General features: G+C 41.8%; 1 protein-coding gene and 1 long non-coding RNA gene across 2 annotated transcripts; both read right to left on the bottom strand.

Annotated features, from left to right (window-relative positions):
* Positions 1-1,324: 1,324 nt before the first annotated feature.
* LOC118167801 lies at positions 1,325-3,942 on the bottom strand. Its single transcript, XR_004751256.1, has 3 exons — positions 3,757-3,942; positions 1,473-1,638; positions 1,325-1,378 (listed from the first exon to the last, which is right to left on the bottom strand). It is a non-coding gene; the product is annotated as an uncharacterized LOC118167801 (long non-coding RNA).
* Positions 3,943-5,886: 1,944 nt separating this feature from the next.
* On the bottom strand, positions 5,887-24,038 carry SLC39A9 (solute carrier family 39 member 9). Its single transcript, XM_035327591.1, has 7 exons — positions 23,858-24,038; positions 20,425-20,533; positions 16,560-16,751; positions 14,553-14,621; positions 13,376-13,461; positions 10,872-11,006; positions 5,887-10,578 (listed from the first exon to the last, which is right to left on the bottom strand). The coding sequence occupies exons 1-7, from the start codon at positions 23,951-23,953 to the stop codon at positions 10,348-10,350; spliced, it is 918 nt and encodes a 305-aa protein (XP_035183482.1). The 5' UTR covers positions 23,954-24,038; the 3' UTR covers positions 5,887-10,347.
* Positions 24,039-24,191: the final 153 nt, after the last annotated feature.

The following is a 24,191-nucleotide window of genomic DNA, read 5'->3' as shown; positions in this document are numbered from 1 at the left end:
ACCAGCCAGGAATTAGAGATCAAAAATAACAGTGTCATAAAACCTGGTTAGGAAAAAAAGTGTCCACCACAGGGCAATCAGGGGGAGCCAGGTCCTGCAGAAGTGTCCTCTCCAAATCCCAGGAGACAAAAATCCTCAAGGAAGCACAGCCGAACAAGCAGATTACTTTTTGCTGTAAGATCTTGGTAAAAAGTAACAGCCCCAAAGCACACAGACATTTATATGATCGGTTTGGGTTTAACCTGGGAGCTCATTGTTTATAAGGGCAGGAGGAAAACCCAAGCCTACTGGGCCTCAGCAGGATAATCATCAAAAAAGTGCATAAATCAGAGTGGTCATGGTCTGCACTGGAGGTAAGGGAAGACCCCAGGCCCACAGATCCCTTCAGCACTGCTGTCACTGCACAGATTCCCTGGCCACAAAGCCAAGAAGAGGACTTGAGGGACAATCACAGGTAGAGCTAACCCATAGCCTGTCAGGAGACTGGAAGCACTTCACTTGTTTAAGTGAGAGCTAAGAGGAAAAATTGACTGCTCTCAAGTTTCAAGAGCTCTTTCTTAATGTATTAGAGGAGGTCGATGCTGGCAATAAAGCAAGCGAGCTGGAATTGGCCGTCAATAAGAAGCAGAAGCGTACCCACCACAGGCAGGGGCCCCGAGGTGCTCGAGCACACAACGAGAGCAGCAGAGGTGAAAAGCCATCACTCTGCTGGATGCTACAAGCACGGCAGCCTGAGGTGGCCGTGCCTTCCAGGGGTACGGATTAGGCCTACCCTCTTTCTCCAAAACATTTGTTGCAGAGTAATAATTTAAAGACTTTCAATGGATGTTATGTTCTCAATGGCTCCTAGGGAAAACATAGCTGCATGGCCTGCAGAGAAAGCACCGGAGCTTTGCTCAGAAAACCTTCCTGCAGATAGACAGGTTGTACTGACAAGCAAATTATTTCCCTACTGCTGTCCCTAGGTTTCCTACACATCAAGCCAATACAATTTTGCTTAAACAACTGGGAGGCAAACAGCAGGGAAGCAATGCTCCATCACCACAGGCCGCCCTCCGGCTAGCAGTGCCCCCTTTCAGTTTAAGGAAGCAGATGCTGGATAACCCCAGCCAGGGAAGAGCCTTGCATTTTTTGAAAGTAAGAAGTTATTCCTTTACATCCTGGGCAGCCTTACAGCAGCATTTTATAAAGAGAAGAGCACACCAGTCCTTGGGTTGAGGCTAGGAAACTGAGATGTGGACAAGAGCTGCTGCAAAGTCGGAAGGGTTCAGCTCTGGCTGTCCGGTTTGGATTCATTTGCCTCTTACAGCTTTTGATGGCTCTGTGGCTGCTTCCACCCAGAGGCCCATTAGCAGTTATGGGAGGTATTAGCAGGCATCTGGAGCAAATGAGGAGACGTTTTAAAAAAATCCAGCCCAGGTTTCATTTCTGGTGTAACATTCCTGCAAAGGTAAAGTGCCACATTTACCTACCAAAACGATGCTCCAGCTCCCCAGATACACAGCTGTGTGCAGGGGCAGCTTTAAACACAGCAGAAGCAACCAGCACCAATCCATCTCTTCCACGTGATCCACTGATAGATTTTTTTTTTTTGCACACGATTAAATTTTTAACGTCAGATGGGAACTCGGAGCTGTCCTGCAGAGCTCAAAGCAAATGGGCATTAAAGCAAAGAGCCTTTGTAGATTTATAACCCCATCTGACGTGGCCCCACGGTCTCGGTAGCGTGGTCCAGACAAAGCCCTCCACGAGCCCCTGCCATTCAAACCCTCCCAGATCCATTTTCAGTGACCCCTGAGTCGTATTAATCAAATCATTAGCTGGGGATGTAAGCACCACTTCAGGAGGCTTGCAGGAAGACAGAAAATAAGATGCCAGTTTAGTGTTTATTGAAGAGTGAAGGGGGTTGATAGCCAGCAGCTCGTCCAACAGCTTTGCGAAGGGCAAGCAAGCACAGCCTGGCTTTTTTGGGGGTAGTTTGCCCAAGGACTGACACCAAAGTCAATGACTGTTTCTCTCATCATCTAAAATGAGACTGCTTTGTTGTTGTTTTGTTTTAATCCTACTGAAAGATCTCTTCTGGGAGAAGACTCATTCGCTCTGCTGTTTATTAAATGAAATGTTTCTGGGAAGCAGGTGTTCCAAGGGCCTGTCCAGGGGACAGCGCAGCAGTTCAAAGGTGCAATTGCTTATTCGGTCCTGTTAATTTTGAGCACAGAAAAGCATTGTGTTTGTGATGTGGGCACTGAAGCGGGGTTCGGTACAGCTGGGCTGTTCCCAGCCCTGGCAGGATCTCCCTGCCTCAAACACATAACCTCATTTCTCTCACAGCCCCTCACTTGCGACACCGGTACCAACACCCAGACCATCACAAGCACACACACACACCCCTGCAGTAGCTTGGATCCAATGGTGCAGGACTACTTTCTACGTGGTGTTTTTCAACTGCAAGAAAATTACCAATTGGTTGCAGTCCGCTTACTTCCACCCACTTTGCACTGTCTGGTCCAAGAGACCATTACCATCCACGGACTCCAACACAAACTACGATCGTGTACCACAAGCAATTACTGCAGACATGGGATGGGCACACAGATACAGAACAAGCACTTTTCCCCTAATAATTTTACCTTGGATTTCAGATTTCCTAAAAGCTGTATATGGCTCAGTGTCAGTCATAATGCAGCTTACTTTTCATTAGCTCTACATGTTTTGATTTTTCTTAATCCAAAATCCACTGTAATGGCTTGTTAATCTCCAGACACTTTAGACAAGAGAAAAATTACTATGGTAAGAAGGGTGAACACTCTGCAATGCTGCCTGGAGGGATATTTGGATGAGGTTTGCACATATCAGTAGAAGAATGGTTTAATTTGTAAGCTGGAACAATAGATGACAGCTCATCTTCTTGCTGCAGAGCTCATCCCTAATGAGTCTGATAAAAATGCTTATGAAAAAACATTTTTTCTTCCTTAAATGATGGAACACTGCACAGCCATCATCAGGATGCCTGCAACACCACGGTTCCTCCCTATTTAACCTTTCCGTGGTAACTCTTGTAACATAAACACACCGAAAACACTTCCTCCTTCCCCACAGCTTCACAAGGATGGACACCAGACCGCTGCAGTTAAGTCTCCAGATAACCAGAAAACATTTTTATTAAACACATTAAAAGTATGTTAATATACTGCATAACGTTTCAGCATTAAAACTGAGCTTTATTTGCAGAATAAAACAAGAGCCTACCTGACTAAGTGCTGGCTTCTCATCTGCCTGTACTGGGTACAACAGCAACACTGCCGTTTGTTTCAGTTCTCTCGCTGACTTCATGTTAATCACGTTCTCCTGTAATTAAGGCAGCACAAAGAGATGACACCTTCCTAACCACAACTCCTATGAGCTATCAGAAGGAACAACTCAGAAGACTGCTTGTTGCTTGAGTAAAAGAGCTGAACCATTCCAACTGCTCAGGTTACAGGATCTTAGATAAGCTTATAGATAGCAACCACAAAAGAAAGAAAAAAATCCCTTTTTTTTTAATGTTGAATTACTTCTAAATTACCTCCATCAAGGCTATTGCTTAAATGGATGCCTGAAGGTTCTTTGCTTTGGGAACGAGTACCTTCCTCATTCCCTAACGACAACGTTCCCCTTCCTCTGAAAGGCTATTCCTGACAGCCAGACCTGTTACAGGGCAGCTGGACAGCATGGGGAGCAAGCCTATCAATAAACCATGTCCAGCCAACATCTTACCCATATTTCTGAAGGCTGACTATCGCAAGATTGCTATCCCCAGTATGAGACGGACATTCTTGAGAGCATCCAACAAAGGATCACCAAGGAGAAGGAAGTGGAGCACCTCTCCTTGTGAGGAGAGGGCCGGGACTGTTCAGCCTGGAGAAGAGGGAGCTCGGGGGCATCTCATCAATGTATATAAATACCTGAAGGGAGGATGTAAAGAAGGTGGAGCCAGGCTCTTCTCAGCAGCGCCTTGTGGCAGAACAAGAGGCAACAGGCACCAACACACAGAGGAGGTGCTGGCACAGGCTGCCCAGAGGCGTGCTGGAATCCCTTGGAGTTCTCCAAAAGCCTCCTGGACGTGGTCCTGGGCACCCTGCTCTGGGTGGCCCTGCCTGAGCATGGCTCGGACCAGGTGGGCTCCAGGGGCCCTGCCAGCCTCACCACTCTGCTCAGCGCCCTCGACAACATCCAGTTAGCACCTTCCCACCAGTGCTAACCAACTTGGCACTGCCAGCCACAAGGTGAGGGAGGTGAAGTCGAGTCCTTCATTACCTATCCACGAGCTCCTTAAGGGGTTGTCTCACTCCCTACATTGCTCTAAGCCATTAATGTTTCCTGAATTGCCCCAGCTGATGGTTTCTGGTGTTTTATCACCAGAGGTCAAATGACATTTTCAGACCACTTACTTGCAAAACTGCTCCTCCCAGGACCTATACACGGTTGTGAAATGCCTGTGCAGGTGTTTCCTTATGAACTGCCTCGTGACCGGCAGCCAAATTCCTATTTGTTTCTTACTTACTTCAAAGATCTCAACTCTGCTTCTCAGCCTTGCACTAAATCCTGGCAGTAGCCACAGCACCCACCTTCCAAAAAGTGACAGCACACAACGCGCAACTGCCTGGATTTCTGCAAATCTTTTAAGAAAACCTGCAAACCCTAAAAAGATGCCCTAAAGTCTCCTGTGAGGGGAAAAAAAAAAAGAGAACCATCCTGCATGTGTTTTTGCTCAGAGGCTAACAAAATCCATTTTCAAAGCTCTCCTCATATCCCCTGCCTACCCACCTCTTAAAAAAACACTTAAAATTTAATTTGCAGCTATTCTTTGGAACTCAGAATTATGTCAGGAGCGAATAAAACCCTTCCAGAGAAATTCAGGAGCCTGAGAAGACAATTTTTCTTCACAGCAGGAACAAAATCTGCTCTCAGTTACAATGACTACAGCTACTGGGACTAAAGAGAAAGCTTACATAGCTGTGGTTTAACACTGCCTTCCGTTTCGTTGCAGGTGGCAGGAAGCAGGTAGGCCGCCTTCAAGAAATACCGTGACAATAGTGAAGACTGACAACAATGCGGAAGAGCTGTGAACAGGTAAGCAGCAGGATCCCATGGCAGCCACATGGAAAGCTGTGAGAAGGTGCCTGAGAACAGCAAGGGGGGAGGAAAGACACAACAGGGGCAAGATTTCACAGTTTTCCCCCATAACACAAAAAGCAAAAGGGAGGCTAGGGTTTTCTCCAAAGGAGGGGAACTGACATTTTTGCCTATGTATTTGAAGTTGACTTGCCACCCAAATCACACAGGCACATCGGTAAGGGAGGCTGCTCCGTTACAAAGTACCTCGCGCTGCATTCTTCTGGTGTCGGCATTTTGGGCTGGGGGCTGGCAAGACTTGGATTCCAACCTGTGCTCTCAGTTTTCTTTAAACCTAGCAGGTCCTCGTCAGCAATCTTGAGCCAGTCATCTCGTCATGACCCCTCAAAGACATCTCTGCCTTGTAAGCATCCAAAATTTTCCAGAGGGTGGCAGAGAGAGCTTCAGAGCAACGCCAGCTCCTAAGCACTCGGTGGGAGACAAGTTGTCAAACGCCCCTCTTAAGCAGAACTGTCACATCACGTCTGTATTTATACCTCTAAAATCATTCATGCCGTGTCCAAATCAACACGCTGACTGCCTCCCAACGTGCAGTCAGTTTCATGCTTCAGGTTTCCAAGCGCTCAGACATTACGAAGGGAAGCTGCAAGCACAATCATACGAAATTAAGACGTACTGTCTGCAGTGCTGCACCCCATTTAAGACTGTCATTTCTCTTTGTTTGAGCTGTCACAAAACCCCATGCAGTGAATGAAAAGCCAACTCTGAAGCTCTGCACCTAGTAAAAATTTAATATAATAAAACAAATTGAAAACTGAAACATTATTTTAACCATTCACAATTAAAGTGGAAAAATTATAAGGCAGCCATTCATGGAATGATTTTGTGTACAAATGGTTTGAAAAGAGACATTAAAATTACAGTTCCATACAAGGAGTCAGGTAAACAGCAATGACCACGCAATGTTCTTCCCTGGAAAGCCAAGGCTGCTAAGAGATTTAATAAAAAGAAAATCAGAAATAAAAGGTATTTTGTTTTAAATTTGAAGTGAACAGGAATCTAAAACTTAAACATTCCCACCACACCACTCCTCCTCCCACCCTGAAAGAACACACTTCCTCCTCTTCCTCCCAAGTCCCACGTAAAGCAGCACAGAACAGGACGAGAGCAGCAGCTGCATTTATTCCACAGCATCTGTTATTCTGCAAAGAGCTGGTACCTCACAGACATGCTGCTACTCTCAAAAGCTCCTTGAGGGCTCTGAACTTTTCCTGAATAAACAGATTTCCTGGGTCTCCTGGATGACATGCTTTTACACAATCCACCTAGCGATGGTTCTCTGAAACCAGAAGTCAGCAGCAGGTTTTTGTGTTTAACACCTGGCCATCTGAAATTACAGGGAATAATTATCAAAACCTCCTGTCTCGGTGTGGCGGATCTACCTTCCCCACACAAGTTAATGCCAGAGCAGCTTCTGCGTCTGCCACCAGGTGCTGAAAACAAAAGATTTCCCTTTTTTTTTTTTTCTTTAAAACAAGGAACAATAGAAGAATTAGAGCAGTAGGGAAAGTACCTGAACACACTGGGATGAAGAGAAACGCAGCTTTAGTCCAATTCCTACTGCCAATTAAGAAATCATTAACAGGGGAAAAAAAAGGTGATGAGAAGATTATAGGTTTCCTAGAGGGATTTACAGAAGAAAGAGGGGAAATGCCTGGCACTTGGTTAAAGTGCTACCTGCTATTCCTACTGCCACCTACCTCTCAGCAGAAACACAGGCAGAGATGGCTGTTACAGGGAGAGTAAAGAGGAATTTGCTTGCAGCAAGGTCCCCAGAGGAGCAGAAAATTATACCAGATGGCCTTGACTACACGCAGTGCTTGGATTTATTGTGACAGATGGGGAGATAGGTAAGAACGGGGATATGATAAAATGTGATATTTTGTTTACCTCATTAAAATACTCTGCTTCTAGAAAATAATCCTCCACGTGGACCTAATGATTTGAAATTTTTGGTCATTTAAGATTTTGTATCCTCCCTATGACATATCCAGAACCTTCCTTAGTCATTGCAATTGCAGCTACCTAATTGAAAATAACCATTCAACACAGAGGTAACAGAGGCAGCGAAAAAAAGCACTACTTCCAAATAGGTAAGGAAAACTTTCACATCAGTCTTATATCACATAATTGAGTGCCAAAATGAAAGCTATGTGTTATCAGACTGTTTTTTGCACCAGTTTCAAATTGTCAATGTTTTAACTTTCTATATCCCTCACCTGCTGCTCTAACTTGGCCTCCATAGTTCATGAATGATTAAATTGAGAATTGGCATTCCTGGTAGCTGCCCTGTCAACAGCAAACATGACCTAAGGGATGGGGAAAAACCAAAGATGACAAGACTTCTCACCAGTAGCACCTGTTATAATTACTATGCCAGAGGTTACACCAGCAGTGAGGTAAACTCCCATCCATATAAAAAGGTATTATCCTCACCCCTCGAAACTGCTGCAACTGTTGTGTACAAAATAAGGCTGAAGAGGAACAGTGTCAGGATACTAGCCTAACTAGTGGAGTCAGGGATCACGTGCAAATTACAGATGATAAAACGTGGCTCTACATCAAGAAAAAAGTAGAAGAGGAGTCCTTTTCTGCTGCCGTTTGCCATTGGGACTCCAGTTCAAATGTTTTCCACATAAGGGCTGCTGGACCGGTATTTGAGAAACTTAAATTTCTACCAGAACACTGCAAGTTACAACAGGCTCCCTACAGCCTGCAGCATGCCAGCATCATCCATCATCAATCAGCACTCACGTACATTCATCAGGCTTATTAAGGTTTGCTCTTTGGATCAGTTTTCGAGAAACAGAACTCATCCCTCCATATGAAAACTGTTTCAGGTCTAGTGGGAGAAGGACTCAACTTAAATACTCAAGCAGATAGCCTCCACTTGAAAAACTGCTGTTCTACAGAATGTAAGCATCTGTTGCTGCTCTAAGTTATTTCCTGCTTTTGCCTTTTTACAGATCTTGCAAACTCTTCAGCTTCTGGAAACAAAAGGAAGGGTTAAAGCAAGGTAAAATAGTGACATTACGAAGGAAGAAGGTAATTAAAGGGAAATCAGGAAGAACACTGGGAGCTCTGGTGTAAGTACCCATATATATCATTTGTACGTGTCAGTAACCTGTTCACTGAGCCTTTTAACAGGTAACAACTAGTAAGTTACTTGTTGCATATGTATGTTGTAAAAACAGTTTAAGGATGTGCAGCAGAGGATCTCATCTGCATCAATACTTTTGCAGTGGCTGTTCAAAACAGGATTAACTTTTGAAGCTCTAATGCCAAAGATGCTTGTTTAGGCTTGAAATTCTATCTGAAAATGGTATCTTGTGGGAGAAGATCGTTTCTAGTCATTTTTCAATGCTACTTAAGTTCACCTATTGTACTGTAAAATACATAAATGAACAAGCACCTCTGGGGATCAATACTAGGTATACCCCTGGGACACGCCTGCACTGTTACAAACCCAACAGACAGAGCATCACTAGGCCAAGAGCCAGGCCATGCCCATTACTGGGCTACTAGACAAACTGGATGGTGACAAAAATGTAAAGAAGTTAAAAGGCACAACGGCCTGTGTAGTATAAGCAATAAATGGCATGAAAAAAGATACGCTCATTCAAACTGAAACAGTAAGCACTTCAGCAAAGATATTTCAGGCTTCGAAAGTCCATTAAAAAAAAACAACAGAAAAATTTATTTGGCAATGTTAGCTTTAAAAACCGCAGGAAAAGTATAGCTCAAAAAGGGTACAGCATTAAAAATTTTCCCCTAAAGAAAGAATTTTATGTTGAGTCTTTGCACATCAAGCATTCCTGACTTTTCAATGCACTACAGTTATTAAAGTGTAATATAATTTGCATAAGAGAAAAGGTGCCTGACAAGAAAATGCTGTGGCTTGGAAAGGGATGGATCTTTTATCACCCATCTGCAGTGAGAGGCATCAGCAGTTGGCAATAAGTCTTCAAGTAGATTCACCGAATCTAATGATTATCAGTAAAAGGTGAAAGCAGGATTCCCAAAGGAAAAGCGAAATGCCTAACAGGTCCACTGGAAACCCACCACGTTTTGCTTGCTTGCTTGTTCTTTTGTTTGTTTGTTTGTGTAGAATTGCTTCAGAAACACTTTGTACTCTACCTGTAACATAAATATTCATCTATAGATCTTGTTATGTTAGCCTTAATACATTTTATTTAATGAGAAACACACACACCACTGATTTCAGTGGTTCAAACTCTTGAAAATGAGCTAGTAAAGTTCTCTGGTCCCTCAACAGCTGCTTCCATCAGATTTTTGCTCCTCAGAACCCAGAACAGCTTGATTTCAAAGGACAACATGGATCTCTCTCAGGAGTAGCAGTAGTGTAATCACAGTTACAAATACCTAATTCCCACTAACATTTTTGGTGCCTATGCTTTACCTGGTGGAAGACCATCTCCCAGTACATACTGCCTGTTTAAAACTTATTAACAATCGCATAAATAATCAAAACGATACTCTCCTTGCTTCTATCCCTTAAATAATGGAATACACTGCAGAATTCATTTGCGCGCTCTTAACCAGCTGATTTCCTACTCTAATCCTACGTTTTCTCTACAGCATTTCCTTCCTATCAATGACACCTCTGTCACAATAGCACTGTTGTCCAGAATGCTGAGCACAGCCCGCGTTCGCAGTACAATTAACAACAAACATTACAAGAACCGTTCACGTTGCCAAGACAACATGGAACCAATGGGGGACAGCCCCCTTCTTCATTAGTAAGAAGACTTCAACCTCTCAAAAGGCAGCCATCCTTTGTTTTTGCTCTCAGCTTTGAAAGCTGAACTGCAGGATACTTTGGTGATTGCAATTTCATGATGAGTTGCTATGTTCTTCCCCACTCACCTTTCTCAAACTCCAAATTCCATCTTCCCTGAGAATAGGGCCAGAAGTAACAATTAAAATAGCAAATGTCTTCAGAAAAGTTACACAGAATTTATGTCCGGCTGCCAAAGTACATTTTGCTACACTAAAAATTTTCCCAGTATTCCTCATTTTGCAATCAAGGTTCCCTCTGAACTCCATAAAGTAGATGGGATGGATGATGGATAAGACAGACAGTGATAAAGGGAGCAGCCGACGTTTACTGCTCATGTCAGATCAAGGAGGAGAACGGTGAAATTTGCGCTTTTAGTGATGGTGTCCAATGGACAAAACTAGAGGAATAAGGCATCCTAAGACTAGGGCTGCCACCTCCAGACGGCTGAGTCCTTTTCCTCCAGTTGATTCAGGTTTGTGGCTATGAGCAATTCCTCCTACTTCTGGGAGGACGTGAACTGTGGCAACGTAAAGAAAAGTCCCAGCAGAAAAAAGCATAGCAACTCCGGTGGCATTGACTTCTGAAAGGGCTTCTTTGCTACTCTGTGAAATAGGAAAAAAACACAAAGAGCAAAAAATGAAGATGAGCAGAAGTTCTTCAATCAATAATAAAACAATTCTATAAAGGTCCAGACACAGTAAGACTTCTATCAACTCCCGTTCTCTCACAGCGACAATAGTTTAGTATGTTGCTTAATGTTTTCCATCTCACATGGGGATAGTGACATTATAAAGCTGATGGGGGACAGAAGGAATTATGAACCTTGTATGATATTCATATCCCTTAACTCCACCACTAAGCTATGTTTTGGGCAGGACAAACATCGCAGACCTACCTTGCTTAGCCCCAGGTATGTCACCATGGACATAACAGGTGCTGCCAATGCAAAGACCAGCAAGTGTTTTCTAATTCGATTCCGTTCCAGCCCAGCATGCATCAGGAAGGAAACCAGGCCAAAGGCAGCTGGTGCCTGCAAAAAACAGGATTTACTAGTAATACAATTTCTTCTAAAATTACCTGAAGTGCATGATAAAGAGTAAGTTGAAATATGACTTACTTCACTGAAATGCACAGATTTCGAAGAAATTCGGGGAAGGCACTTACATATTTCAGTTAACCCAGATAAATAAAATCCTGTACAATGCTCTGCCTTAAGAACACTACCTAATGGAAAGCCATCTTCTGCCTGTCATTCAAATAAATGACATTTTGTATTTTCATCGGCCTAAAAACTATTTATTGAAACACAAATAAATAAAAGAAAACAGAAATATTTAAAAGTCTCCAGAGAAAACAAAATGTGAACCATGAATTAAGAAAATCTTGTCCATCTCAGCAAACTACTGTCCTAGCCCTATTTTATGACCCATTCTTTTTGGGGTAGCAACACATTTTAAAAGTTTATAAAGAAGAAATTCATGATATGATCTCCAACTACAGACTCTCAGATATGGATTGCTCTACTCATATTGTCAATTATTTCTTTGCAAAAAGAAGGGATAGAAGCAAGAGTTGAGACTGTTCTCATGCTGATTCTAGAACAAGGAGTGCAGTTATAGATGTGCAATGTTATTCTGTTAGTGCAATGCTGGGAAAGGTACCACAAGTAAAGATATTTGTGTAGTCATAAATGCTCAGATGTTCATTCTGACTTGAGTGGTTGCTATAATCCATAAATTTCCATTAACTTTTTTAATTTTTTTTTTTTTTTTCCATCCTGGTATTATGCATTCTTATTCTTTTTTTTTTTTTTAATAAAGCTGAAACAGAAAAATTCCACAATTAACATGGAAGGGAAAAGATTCTCCAAGATAGATAGCAAATGAACAAAGACTTAAGAGCTCCTTTGGTTTGTTCATCATTCAGTTATATTCCTATTCCCACTGTGAAGCAAATACTTTTCTATTCCCCTCACCAACATCCAGTTTCTTATTCACAAGGTGTAGCTGTCCTGCTGATAGAGTTTACTGTATTTTTACTCACACAAAGACAATACAACTTGACCCTGACAATACTATTCAAGACAAACTAAAATGTATTAGAGCTGGTTTTATGTGCCGTCACTCTCTTTTTTTAAAAAAAATAAAAGAAAGAAAATGAGTGAGGGGAAAAAGTGAGAAAGACGAGCACCAATCTGGATCAGAAGAATCAAAAAAATGATCACAAAAGATATACTCTTTCAATATCACATATTTCTTGATAATCTTTTGGGGAGAAATTTTCTTTTAAAATTGTGCAACTGCAAAATTTAAGAAGCCAGTTAATTTGAACATTACGAATAAAAAAGGAAAAATTATGTTTGGCATTAGCTGTGGAATAAGCTTCGCAGCAACATGGGACATTGTTATCACCACCTTTGAAGAGGTTTACATAAAGAATGTTTATTGCATGAACAGTGAACAGAAGATGTAATAAACCTGAATTTCCAAACATTTTGGGCATATAATAATCCAAAATCGTGCTTGCATAAACGTATGACCAACTATTGTAATGTATGTATGTACTGCCGTAAGTCATGTGCACCAGCACACTTATATAGCCAATCTTTGCATAAACATTAAAAAGATCTTTCCATCTTCACTGCTTGCCTGTTATTATTAAAAAAAAAATGTTTCCAAGGTTTTCCTGCAGAAGTGTCATGATTGATGTTGAAGCTACTAAAATAACACAGGAAATCAGAAGGTATTTTTTTAGCACTCTGTTATTAAGCAGTTTCAAAAGACTAACCCCACACACTGTGAAACCCTTCATAACATGTATATCCTTCCCATTTTTTGAGAACAGAGGCAAAAGATGTAAACAGTGTAAAAAAAAAAAAAAAAAAAGCTGTGTAACAGCATAAAACTACTTTGTGTCCTGGAAAATACTAACATACAATCATGTAGTCCACCATTCAGAACTTATTTGAAAACATCTTTTAAAACAGCAAGAAATAAAAAAAGAGAAAAAAAAAAAAATCCCTCCCCACCAAAAATACTAACTAGTAGAACACCAAAACACACCTTCTTTCATAAAAAGTAATGTGTATTTCTTAATGAGCTGTTCTTCTACTCTGTATGTGGGAGACTCCTCCCAACAACTGCAGACAAATTAGGCAGTAAGAAGTCTGAATTTCTTCTCATTTGCACCTCACTCAGACTTACATCCATCATTTACTATTCCGTCATACATCATACCAATGCTTTTTGGTCCTTGAAGTTGTACTGCCAACCTGTTCATTTCAATGGGATAACACACTTCCAGATTATACCACCGAGGAAATTTAAGACGTTTAGTAATGCCTGTCTGCTTTAACAGCCTGTTAATGAGTAAAGAGTAGAATTTTGGTTGTTGACTTACCTTGTGCAACATAATTGCAACAAACACTATCAACTGGACACTAGTCTGAGAAGTAGAAGCTGCTGCACCCAACGCAACACCATCAGCTGAAAGAGAAGTAAAAGTTCCTGGCTTATTCCTCCATGTAAATTTCAGCTGCCTCCCATAATGGCTGGGATCACAAAACATTTGAGAAGTCCTGTTACTCAAGATACTATCAAATAAACCAACCCAACACGTAATTCATTCCCCTTTGTTTCTTCAGGTAAAACAACTTGAGGATTTCAAGCAACCCACAACAGGAGCTATATCACTTTCCCCAAGACCATAAAAACTGTAATGAGAATGTGTACAGCATTGACAAAGTCTGACAAATTAGGATCAGGTAACAAGATTACTAATTTTAGTTTTCTGTGGTAGAAATGCTGTCTGTATAAATCTTAAAAAGCTGTTTTAGATTCTTAACATTAAAAGAACTTTAATTACTACTCTTTAAGCGAATGTTTAAATACATTATTTTAGTACCATTTAACAATTTTATTGTCTAAATGAAATAGGAAATAGATACCGTATTAATCTCCACTATATAAAAACTTTGTTTAATGAAATACCTTTTGATCAAAATTAAGACATTTACACAGCAGCTGTCAGCACAAGAGATTAAAAGGCATCCTATTTACACTATGGATATATAATGAAGGATTACAACACGAACATGGGCTGACTGCAATACATGATTCATTTTTTCAAGCCCTGCAAGTCAACATAAATGTTTCAGTCAAACCTTTAAGCTCTACCCTGTAATTTCCTTTTTCCACATATTATTTTTTAAAACACATCTCTACTGACAAGAAAGCCAAAGGTGTTTCATATTACATATCAAGTGTTTAAGCATGTATTGAAATTCTGCAGCTACAACAGCCAGCAAAGGAATTGGACAGGCAGAAAGTGTCACACAACTTTTTAGACTGGAAAAAGAAAGAGGGGGAAACACAGCACTCAAAATTCTCTGAAACATTCTGAGTACTGGAGTATGTTTTCTTAGCCACTTTAGCTAAAAAGCCTTAGTTCTTTCCCTTTTTTGTTTAAAAAAAAAGCCACCTTCAAAACCAAAATGCAAGTGTTTCTATCGCACCTAGGGGCACGCCACAGAGCAACAGAAGCCCTCCTCAAATTCTAACAAGAGGTCCCTCATTACCTGCAGCATGGACCACTAATCCCAGTGTTGTGGTGATCTTGGAGTTGCCCGATCTAGCAGCTTCTGGATCTGAAATGGTCATGAGGAAAGCAAACATAATGAGAACAAATATACAAATTATGCTGGAAGAAAAATTGTAAGTATCACTGCACATCGCTTACCTGTGATAAACAGTTTAGACAGCTATATTCAAAACTAGCAGCTCTTGTATTTCCACGTTAAATTTATTATAAAATAGTTTGATTCTTCACACCTTCAAATCACCCTAAGTTCCATCAACAAGTAACAGAATCATAGACTATTCTGTGCAACTTACAGATCACTGATACAGGCAGTACTGGCTGTTTTTCTTAAGCTCCTGAAACCAAATCTTCAAGTTCTTTTCTACTAGGGGTAAGAAAATCTAGCTTTCAGATCCCAAACTTGAGTTATTCCAATGGTCAGGATGCTTTCCCACCTCAAGCCCAGTTTTCCTTTAGGTGAAAAATCTGTGACAGTCCCTGTTGCACTGATTCTCTGGGAATTCCCAGTAAGCAATAAGTTCCACTTCTTGTGGGGGCAGTTGCAAATATTTCAGTACTTCTCCTGACCCAGTGCTTTGATTGCAGCTGTTTGACAACTACTCTGAGGACATTTTCATGTTAACTAATTATACAGCCCAGCACATATATCCACTGTTATTGCAACCAGCAGTGAAAGTGATATGAGGAAGCTGCATTGTTTATCACGGTGTAAGTCCTATGCAAATATAGAAGCATATTATTCAACTGTTTAATTCCAGAATAGTTCAACAGGAGTTATTCAATTATACTGCAAGCATGCTTACACAGCTATTTTAACAAGTTTGCACTGCTGTCAAATGAGAAAAATAGTGTTCCTTTCCTCCTGCCTGTCCCCCTCCTGCAGTCTCACGTCAAAGAAGTGAGCTGGCTAAAAAAATTAATGTACTCTCTTCCATTAGATTGGTCTTCTGAATCAAGGAGAAGCTATGTGAGCAATTGCACTGGATGACTGTGATGGTATGCTCGTGTCAAAACAGGAGATCAGTCACAAAACACATTTTCTCAAGTTCTTCAATTGCATTGATTGATCAGAACTAAAAGGGACGGTCGCATTTAAGTTCGTACCTCCATTCCAGCCTACAGAATTTCTCTAGTTGAGAGAAAGACACAGGCCCTGAACTGAACCCATAACTGTCCCATCACACTGACCCCATACAAGCATTTGTGCAGCTGCACCATGAACTGCTAAGGATCCAAACAAAACATTTCCCCCCCAGCTCCTTTTTTATTAATTTTAGAGGGGCAAATTCTACTAACAGAAGAGATTATGTGGGGAAAAATGAGCAGCCAGCGGCAATAAATACCTTTCTTGATGACAAAATACCTTTGGTGCATTTTAAGCTACAGTCTGGACGTGAAGCTGCAGCAAGAAACAAGGGCAACTGTGAGCATTTCAAGAATCTTGCAGCAAATTGAGAAACCTTTGGACTTTGCAGGAAGCATTTTGAAGTGAGGCTGTAGACTAATACAGGAGCCCAGCTGTGCAGTTACAGTAAGGACCAGAGCTTAAATGTAGTTCTTTCTGCAGTCTTACTTGTGATTTTTTTTTTTTTTTTTTTTTTTCCAAATTTTACCTACATGTATGACAATTAAGTGGGGAAAATATGACAGTAAGACTAACCTGAAGTTCTGGGGAAAGCCAAAGAAACGCCCTATAGGTGATACTGTAAAACAGACAACAACTCAAGTGTCAAGTCACCCTCCACCCCCACACTATACATGCCTGTAGTTATTTTACATTAATGAAGCGAGCTCTCAAATTATGCTGGACTCCAGGACAGATTTCCAGCACAAACATTTCACACAGACCCTGCTTTATGTTTGTACAGCACCTACAGAAATTCTGGATGTGACTGGTCAAATTAAATCCCAGTAACACTGAAAAAAAACACACCTTGCTAATTAGAACAAATTAGCAAGATTAACTGAATGTTTCTTTACTTACCATCTGTAGAGTGCACATGAGAGCTGCCTATCTGGTCAACCAGGAGCATGAAGACAAAGCCAAGGACAAGGGAAACACCAATGTAGGCATGCAACCTGGAATGGTCGTGGCCGTACTCGTGTACAACTGGTATTTCTGCGACCTTCTCAGACTCTACCACGTGCTGCATCTCACTTGCTGGGTGATGCTTCCCTGCGGCAGCCAAACAAACAGATTAGCAGACAGTAGGCTAAATATGGCACGGTCACTTTTTTCTTCCTTTTCTCAATCTAACACCCTGCCATGGGCTGGGACACCCCCCACCAGACCAGGTTGCTCCAAGCCCCATTCAGCCTGGCCTTGAACGCTGCCAGGGATAGGGCATCCACAGCTTCTCTGGGCAGCCTGCTCCAGTGTCTCAATGCCCTCCTAGTAAAAAATCTCTTTCAAATACCTAGTCTGTATCTACCCTCTTTTAGTTTAAATCATTATTCCTTGCCCTATCAGTACACCCCTCTCCTGCTTTCTTGTAGGCCCCAGACATTTGTCTGGTTTAACAAAATTAAACCAGTTTCCAGCTAATAAGTAAAGAATCTTATCAGAAGAATCTTAAGTGAAGAATTTACTGTTGGCAGAAGGAAGGCCTAGACATAAAGAAATACACTGTTAGAATGGTTCAAGATCAGGAATAAGAAACAGCACTGATTAAGCAAGTTTCCATCAGAAATTCTCACTTCCATCAGAAATTTCCATCAGTTTCCATCAGAAATTCTGAAGTCTTCACTGTAAACAATGTTACTGATGTTAGTTTAATTATAATCTCATTTAAGGGTAAAAGGACTAACAGGATTAGCATACAGCACTTAAGAAAGTAGAATATTAAGTAGATTGTTTCACTGGTCTAACAGCAACCAATGTTTTCTCAGTATGAGAACAGGCACAGGCTTGGAAGGAATTACCGTTCAGCTCTGGAAAGCTTTCTGACTTCTGAAGAGCCAATTTGTTGTGCCTGAATCAAGGTAAGGATGTAATGAATTTAGACATGAATAATCACTGCACTTCAACGCAAAATCTGTCTGCATTTTTAAGGTTTATTCTAGACATACTGCTACCTAAAAAAAAAAAAAAAAAGTAGAATAATACGTCTCACCTTTTTAAAAAAAGAAGGGCAACAAACAAAATGGAGCACAGACCATTATGCCTTTTCTAACATCTGTGGTGTAAGTGACAAAAGCAAAACTGTCATTTTGGGGAGATTTTTTGGTTGGCAACTTCTGAAGATTTATTCAGACACTAACAGTAAAATCGTGACTGATTCAAGTCGTCTTTATGCTGGAGTATTCACACGTTCTTGGATTTGCCTCAGTCGTACCACCCTCCTGCACAAGATGTTGGCACCATGCCATTACTACAGACAAAGAGCATTAGAATAGGCTGGTTACTTGAAAGATTTCACAAACCTCTCTTTGCTGCACAGGATCAACCAATAAATCAATTTAGACCAAACAATATTGTTGCCATCTCTATAAAAAAAGATAACATTGCTTCAGATTATTTCAAGATCAAAGACGTCGTGGGTAACTCACAGGAACCACAGTCATGCAGTTTTACCAGCTAAAACAAAGGACCGCAGTCACCAAAGGAATTTTATGTATCGGAAATACTTGGCTTCACTACGTACATATGTGCATAAATAGGTTTACAGGCAAATACTAATCTGATTCATGGCCTGCTGTTTGCTCTCATTGCAGCCTAAAAGGTCAAAAATTGAGTAGTTATTTATTCTGCAGTCTGTGGGAAAATACAGAAGGGTAAGTAAGTTTTGTAACTGTGGCAAACTTCTGTTCTGATAACAGGCAACCAGAGCTAAATTACACTTGGAACTGGGCAAACACAGCCCATATGCATACATACGTGTGTGTGTGTAAACCATATACAGCCTTAAGCCTCAGTGTTCCCTTCAGCACCTTTCTAGACTTAGTGACGTAAATGGGTGCAGTTGCTAGAGCTGTACTGAAAGCTGGTAAGTTGTAAGAATCTTAAGCTTAACTTTGAATAGTCTACTTCTCTAAGAAAGGTATCACAAGTATTTTTGTAGTTAAATCCATAATATCTGTGAATTTTGCCTCTCTGCAATAAAAAATAAAGTCTCATTCTCTCTTGCACCTACAAGAAATGAAAACGATTACTTACGATTTGATTAGCAAGTATAATGTGTTGGGCAAAATTAAACTATGAAGAGGACCACAGAAAGGAGAATTGTCTGGAAGAGATTGTTCTCCTAGTGTCACACATTTCTTTACAGACAGAATCACTTCACTCATAATACTGTGAGCTCAGAATTGAGCCTGAAGTTATTCAAAGGAAAAAAAAATATTTTTTAGCAGGTAAATACTTCTGACATTTCCCCCAATAATATGTTATAAAAAATACAGATTAACAGCTCTAAACATCTGGATGTAGATATTATATGTGAACAGTACACCACATTTAGTGAAAAATATGCAAATATTCACAGTAATTGTATTTACTGCTATCCATATCATTAGAAGAAAATTTATTCTACTTTGAATTAAAATGGAATGCAGAGCAAACCCACAACTACAGCTCATTAGAGACATCCTACATTAGAGTGCACAAATTACAGTACAGTATAAAAGCATAATCAGAGGTTCTTTTACTTCTTGATAATGGATGATTTTATAGATTTGTAGTAAACAGAAGATAATAAGTGAAACAACATATAAAGTTAGTGGAAACTAAAGCACAATCGATGAAAGCATACTCCTAAAAGAAATGTAAAAGGTTGTTGAAATAAGAAAGATGCAGTAGCACACAAAAACCAGAGCATTACAGTTATCTCTCAATTACAGATTAGGTACAATGGCACATCAGACAATTGCTGATTTTTCTAGTCTCAACTTCATAGGCCTTACTCCTGTGACCGTTAAGTTGTTGCTGTTTACCACACATGTATGATACTTCCCAGCATGCTCCGAATCAGAAAGTTGTCAGAAGTTAACGTCATAGCACATCGTGCCAAGCTAAAGCAAGATTCAAAGGGCACTCCAAACAAAGGTAACAGGCCCCAACTATTCAAAATAAGGTCGTAACCTCAAAACTGAGGATTTTCCAACACTTCTGGGTACAAGATGTGCTTACACCACCAAAGATAGAAACGCCTCCTACTCTGCAAATTAGCCCCACGTAACCACGATTTTCAGTCAAGTGCCTTAAGTTATCTTGGTTCCAACTTCAGACCATTTCAACTGGCTTGGAACAGCCCCCCAGCTTGCTGTGGGCAGGAACAGCAGCTGCCATCCAGTGCTCTTTCTCCACACTTGTAAGAACCTGTCCATACTTCAGTAAGTTCTTCAGTTTCAAAAGAGAAAACTCTTACATGGAAGTACATTTAGCTCCATGAAGCACTTCCAGCAATTGGTGAAATGAGAAGTGATCCACGTGACAAAATGCAACAGCAAATAGTCAATGAGTCCATTCTCACCAAGACATCCCTACACCTCATCAGAAGTTCCAGTGAAAGTTAAAGTTTAACTCTCCCCACAATAAGAAACATTACACAACATGACCCAGCATAATGGGCTACGGCTCTACGAGCAGTCTGTTACACTGGACCTGCAAGTGACTGGATCACTCGGCAGGAATCACCTGATCCCCACCCAGCCTGATCACACTCCTCTCGCAAACCACCAGAAACGTACACTATCTTATCCATGGCAGTTTTGGGTTTGTACGCTGGCTTTGTGTCATACTGCGAAAGCCCCTGCCAATCTTACGTTAAAAGCCCTACAGACAGGCCCCAGTAAATAATAAACCATGGCCTTAGTTATCTTGAACAAGGCTATCTACAGACATAGGTTCTTACCCTCCAAAACGTCTTCATAAAGTGCATGTACTCCTTCGGGCACGATGACGGCCAAGGCAGTGCCACACAGCAGCCCGGCACCCAGAACGGTCACCAACTTTAACCTTTCCTGCAAGCAAGCACAAAACAAGTATCACCTTTAAGAATGAAAGCACTTAACCTCAGTTAAGAAGGGAGAATAAGGGAAATGGGGGGTAGGGAAGAAGTGGAGTGGAGGAGAGAGAAAGATCCACAAAACCTCTTGCTGATTTATATTCAGGAGACCCGGTTGCACAGTCCTGTATTTCTAACGATGAACTTGCGGAAACGTGAATGTACCCAGTGTCCAATACAAACAACTGAAATAGGAAATGAAAGTTGGACACAACCCCTTAGACTAGCAATGTCAGAGAAATGGCGTGGTGCATACTTGAGAACAGCAAGAATTGCTGTATTTGACACTAATGGTTTTTTGGGGCTAATTCACGCCCAAGACCTCAAATTGCAAAGCCTGCAGAGACAAAGGATCATGGAAACTATGTCTGAAGCGGAGCATGTTCACAATTCTGTGTTTTATCTCTACTCTGGGTTGGTTATCAAATACCTATCAGATACCCTTCCCACTAGAAACCTACTTAAACTTGTAAGTTCCCTAAAACCTCTCCTAGGTACAGCACAGCAAAGGGTAAATCACCGGTTCCTGAAAGTATCAGACTAAATAACAAAGGAAAACATATAAATAAAGTAAATTGCCAAAGAAAAGACAGAAAAATGAGAGATACAAAAATATAAACGCCTGTACAAATGCAAATACGTTGGTCAAATAAGAGTACAAACCACAAAGTCAGATATATTTATAGAGCAAAAAAAGGCTAAGAAAAGTTTTAGGTCTGCAGAAAGAATACATGGTAGACTTTAGAGCAAAAAAGCTCTACCTTCACCTACAAGTTTAGAGAGGCACAACAAAGTTAAGCTGTTGTAAGATTGTTATATGAGATGAACTACGTTTCAGTCTCTGAAACAACCCCTGCATAAAAGTCTGTCGTAAAACTGCCATATTTTAATGGCATTGTGTTTAATACAGTATAACTGAAGAAGAGAGTTTATTTAAAAAACACAGTTGTGAATGAAAAATAGAGGGAAATGTACTTTAGCGTATATGAAAGATCTGATGATGTGTTCCACGTATTCAAAAAGGCATCAACTGAAGTTTTATGCAGCAAGTCTAATACTTCCAGAATTACAAACCACAGCCATCCCTCTCCCCCCCCCGCAAAGAAAGCTTTTAAAATACATGCCAGTTGGTTGGTTTTGCAAATTTGTATTTACATCTTACCGAAAACTGCATAAACTTAATGCTTTTAAAGTACAGTAAAAAAAATAGTTTAGTTTGTACTCCAGGAAGAGTTTCTACATGCTTAAAAAATACCACAAAGGGTAGGTAGACATTTGATACTCTAAGTAACAATTGTTTTCCTAGTTATATTTTGATTTTGGACCAAACAAAACCAAAATGCCAGAGACGTCGCCCCTCTCTCAACTGCAGTATTTTTTGACCAAATTCTGTTTCACCAGTATAAGAAGAGTTCGTGATACTTTTTGCTTCCCTGTGACCACAACACTGCCAGGCTAGAGCCAAAGTCCCATGCTGAAAATGCAATTATATAGGCATCATCTGCTAGACTGCAAAATACGACAACTTGCAGAGGTCACTTCTGAACTAGGCTGTAACGCAGTGCGTATAGTAACTGTGCAAAATCAGATCCTTCCAACAACCGGGGATCACCTATTTTGTGGCAGAACCATCACCTTCCACACACAAGAGGACTGCGTGCCACCAAATAGTAACGTTAGCTACCAGAGCCCTAGAGACAAAGGTCTGTGCTCAAATATTGTGAAACCACTCGTAGCACAGACACGTCATGCTACCTGCCCTCTTCCACACGCCGCAAGGACAGGCACCGCTTATCTTGCCTACTCAGGTGACGCTGGCATAGAAGAAATACAAGGCTCTTGACAGCACAACCCGCTTTCTGAAAGCAAGCCAAGTGGGACCACAGGGAAACAATCACAGTGTCACCGGGGAAAACGTGAGTACTAATATGCAAGAGATGCAAAGTTTCCATCAACACGCACGGCATGGTTGCATGTATGACAATTACACTTGAGAAATCATTAAACAGGGGCAATCTAGATGAAAAAATAATCTTCCACATCCACTGTTCCCGAAGTAGTTATGCCAAAACACGACATTTCAGAACGTAAACAAGATGATTTTATAGTGCAGCACTATAATCTCTTTTACACAGCGTGCGCGCATTTGTGTGTGTGTGTTTTCCAAAAAGCATCAAGTACTACTGCTTTGTTACTACTGCGAATACAGAGAACGGCTTCAGTTTGGACATCTGTGAACTTTAAAAACGCATGAAAATAATAAACACTAACAAATTACTATTTCAAGAGAAGTCTGCATTTCTTTTTCGACATGAAATACTACAAAACAGTGTATACAGCTACCTAATAACTGCAGCTTATCCAGACAGGCAAGTCGTCTAGTTCAATCCAGGAAATCAAACTATTTCAGTTCAAAAAACCACTTGTGTTCCTCTTCTTAAGAGCAGCAACAGAGTAAATGTTGTTAAAAAAGGTACGGGGAAAAACCTAAATTCCTCCCATCACAGCTTGGTTATTTCTTGGTTTCAGTCTTTGTATCATTGAAGCTCTTACCTGGACCTAGCAAAAAGTTAACAGACCCATTCCAGTCAACACTGTGAGTCTTTGTTACCCAAGGAAAATTTCAGTTTAAAACCGCCCGTGTAGCAGGGGCCTAAGCAACCATTTTAAATAAAAAGACTGTAACTTCTCATCAGACACAGCTCCGTTGTTAAACCAGCAAAGCAGACAGATCCTTAAAGCAGCAAGTTTAAGGCAAGTGTAAAATTGAATCGAGGATTTCCGAGAGCTGATGAGCCCGCAATAATCTCGTCTGTACACGTGTGTGCTGCTGGCGAAGCGCTGCCTACGCAGAAGGCTGCTGTTTGTGCAGAGTGCCACGTTTCTGGATCCACGCTGATCTGTATTCCGGCAGCTGCCAGGAGTCCCAAAAGAAATAGGGGCTGGCTGATCCAACTATACAAACAGGTATAAGCTAGGTAAATAGCGGGCAAGAACAGCACCTCCATACAACACGAAACACAGTCGGAGACAGCGGCACTGCGCACGGCCGCCCTGCTGCGAGCCGCCCAGAGGCGCCCAGTACTGCTTAACCTGGCGCTTCAGACCTTTCTGACAGAAACTCGCAAGCAGCACCGAGCCCGGCTCCCCCCGTGCCTTCCCGCTACACGCCCCAGCCTCCGCTCCTCCTGCGGCCGGAACGCTCCGACGGGGCTCGACTCCCCTCACCCGACCCCCAGCCAGACGCGTTCCGGGGGCACCACCAGCGCAGCCCGCTCACCTCGGAGAAGTTGACGGCCAGGGGGATGATGCCCGCCACATAGCAGGCCACCAGCATGGCGAGGGACAGCAGGCAGATGGCAGGGAAGTCGTCCATGGCGCCTGGCGGCGAGGTCCGGCGGCGAGCTGCCCGCCCCAGCCCCGCCTCAGCCCGTGCGGACGCCCCGGGCCCAGGAGCGGCCCCGGCCCATGGCTGCCCCCTCGGCGGCTGTCCCCTCAGCCGCCCTCTCACCGGGCGGCACCGCGCCGCTTCCCCTTCCGGGCCTTCCCGGCTCCAAGATGGCGGCCGCCCGCCGCCCCGAGGCGGGAAAGCGCGACTCCCTTATCAAAGATGG

Source organism: Oxyura jamaicensis, chromosome 5 (assembly GCF_011077185.1).
Source record: "Oxyura jamaicensis isolate SHBP4307 breed ruddy duck chromosome 5, BPBGC_Ojam_1.0, whole genome shotgun sequence".
In the NCBI taxonomy this organism is placed as follows: domain Eukaryota; kingdom Metazoa; phylum Chordata; class Aves; order Anseriformes; family Anatidae; genus Oxyura; species Oxyura jamaicensis.
The sequence above is the reverse complement of the archived record's forward strand: the minus strand, read 5'-3'. Positions and strand labels throughout refer to the sequence as shown.

What these genes read in the sequence shown, in the direction of transcription:
- SLC39A9 (XM_035327591.1), bottom strand. Translation starts at nt 23,953, where the DNA reads ATGGACGACTTCCCTGCCATCTGCCTGCTGTCCCTCGCCATGCTGGTG. An exon ending in TGGCCGTCAACTTCTCCGAG is followed by an intron (nt 20,534 to 23,857) that starts GTGAGCGGGCTG and finishes GCTTGCTTGCAG; the next exon opens with GAAAGGTTAAAGTTGGTGAC. An exon ending in ATTAGTGGTCCATGCTGCAG is followed by an intron (nt 13,462 to 14,552) that starts GTAATGAGGGAC and finishes CTTCTCTTTCAG; the next exon opens with CTGATGGTGTTGCGTTGGGT.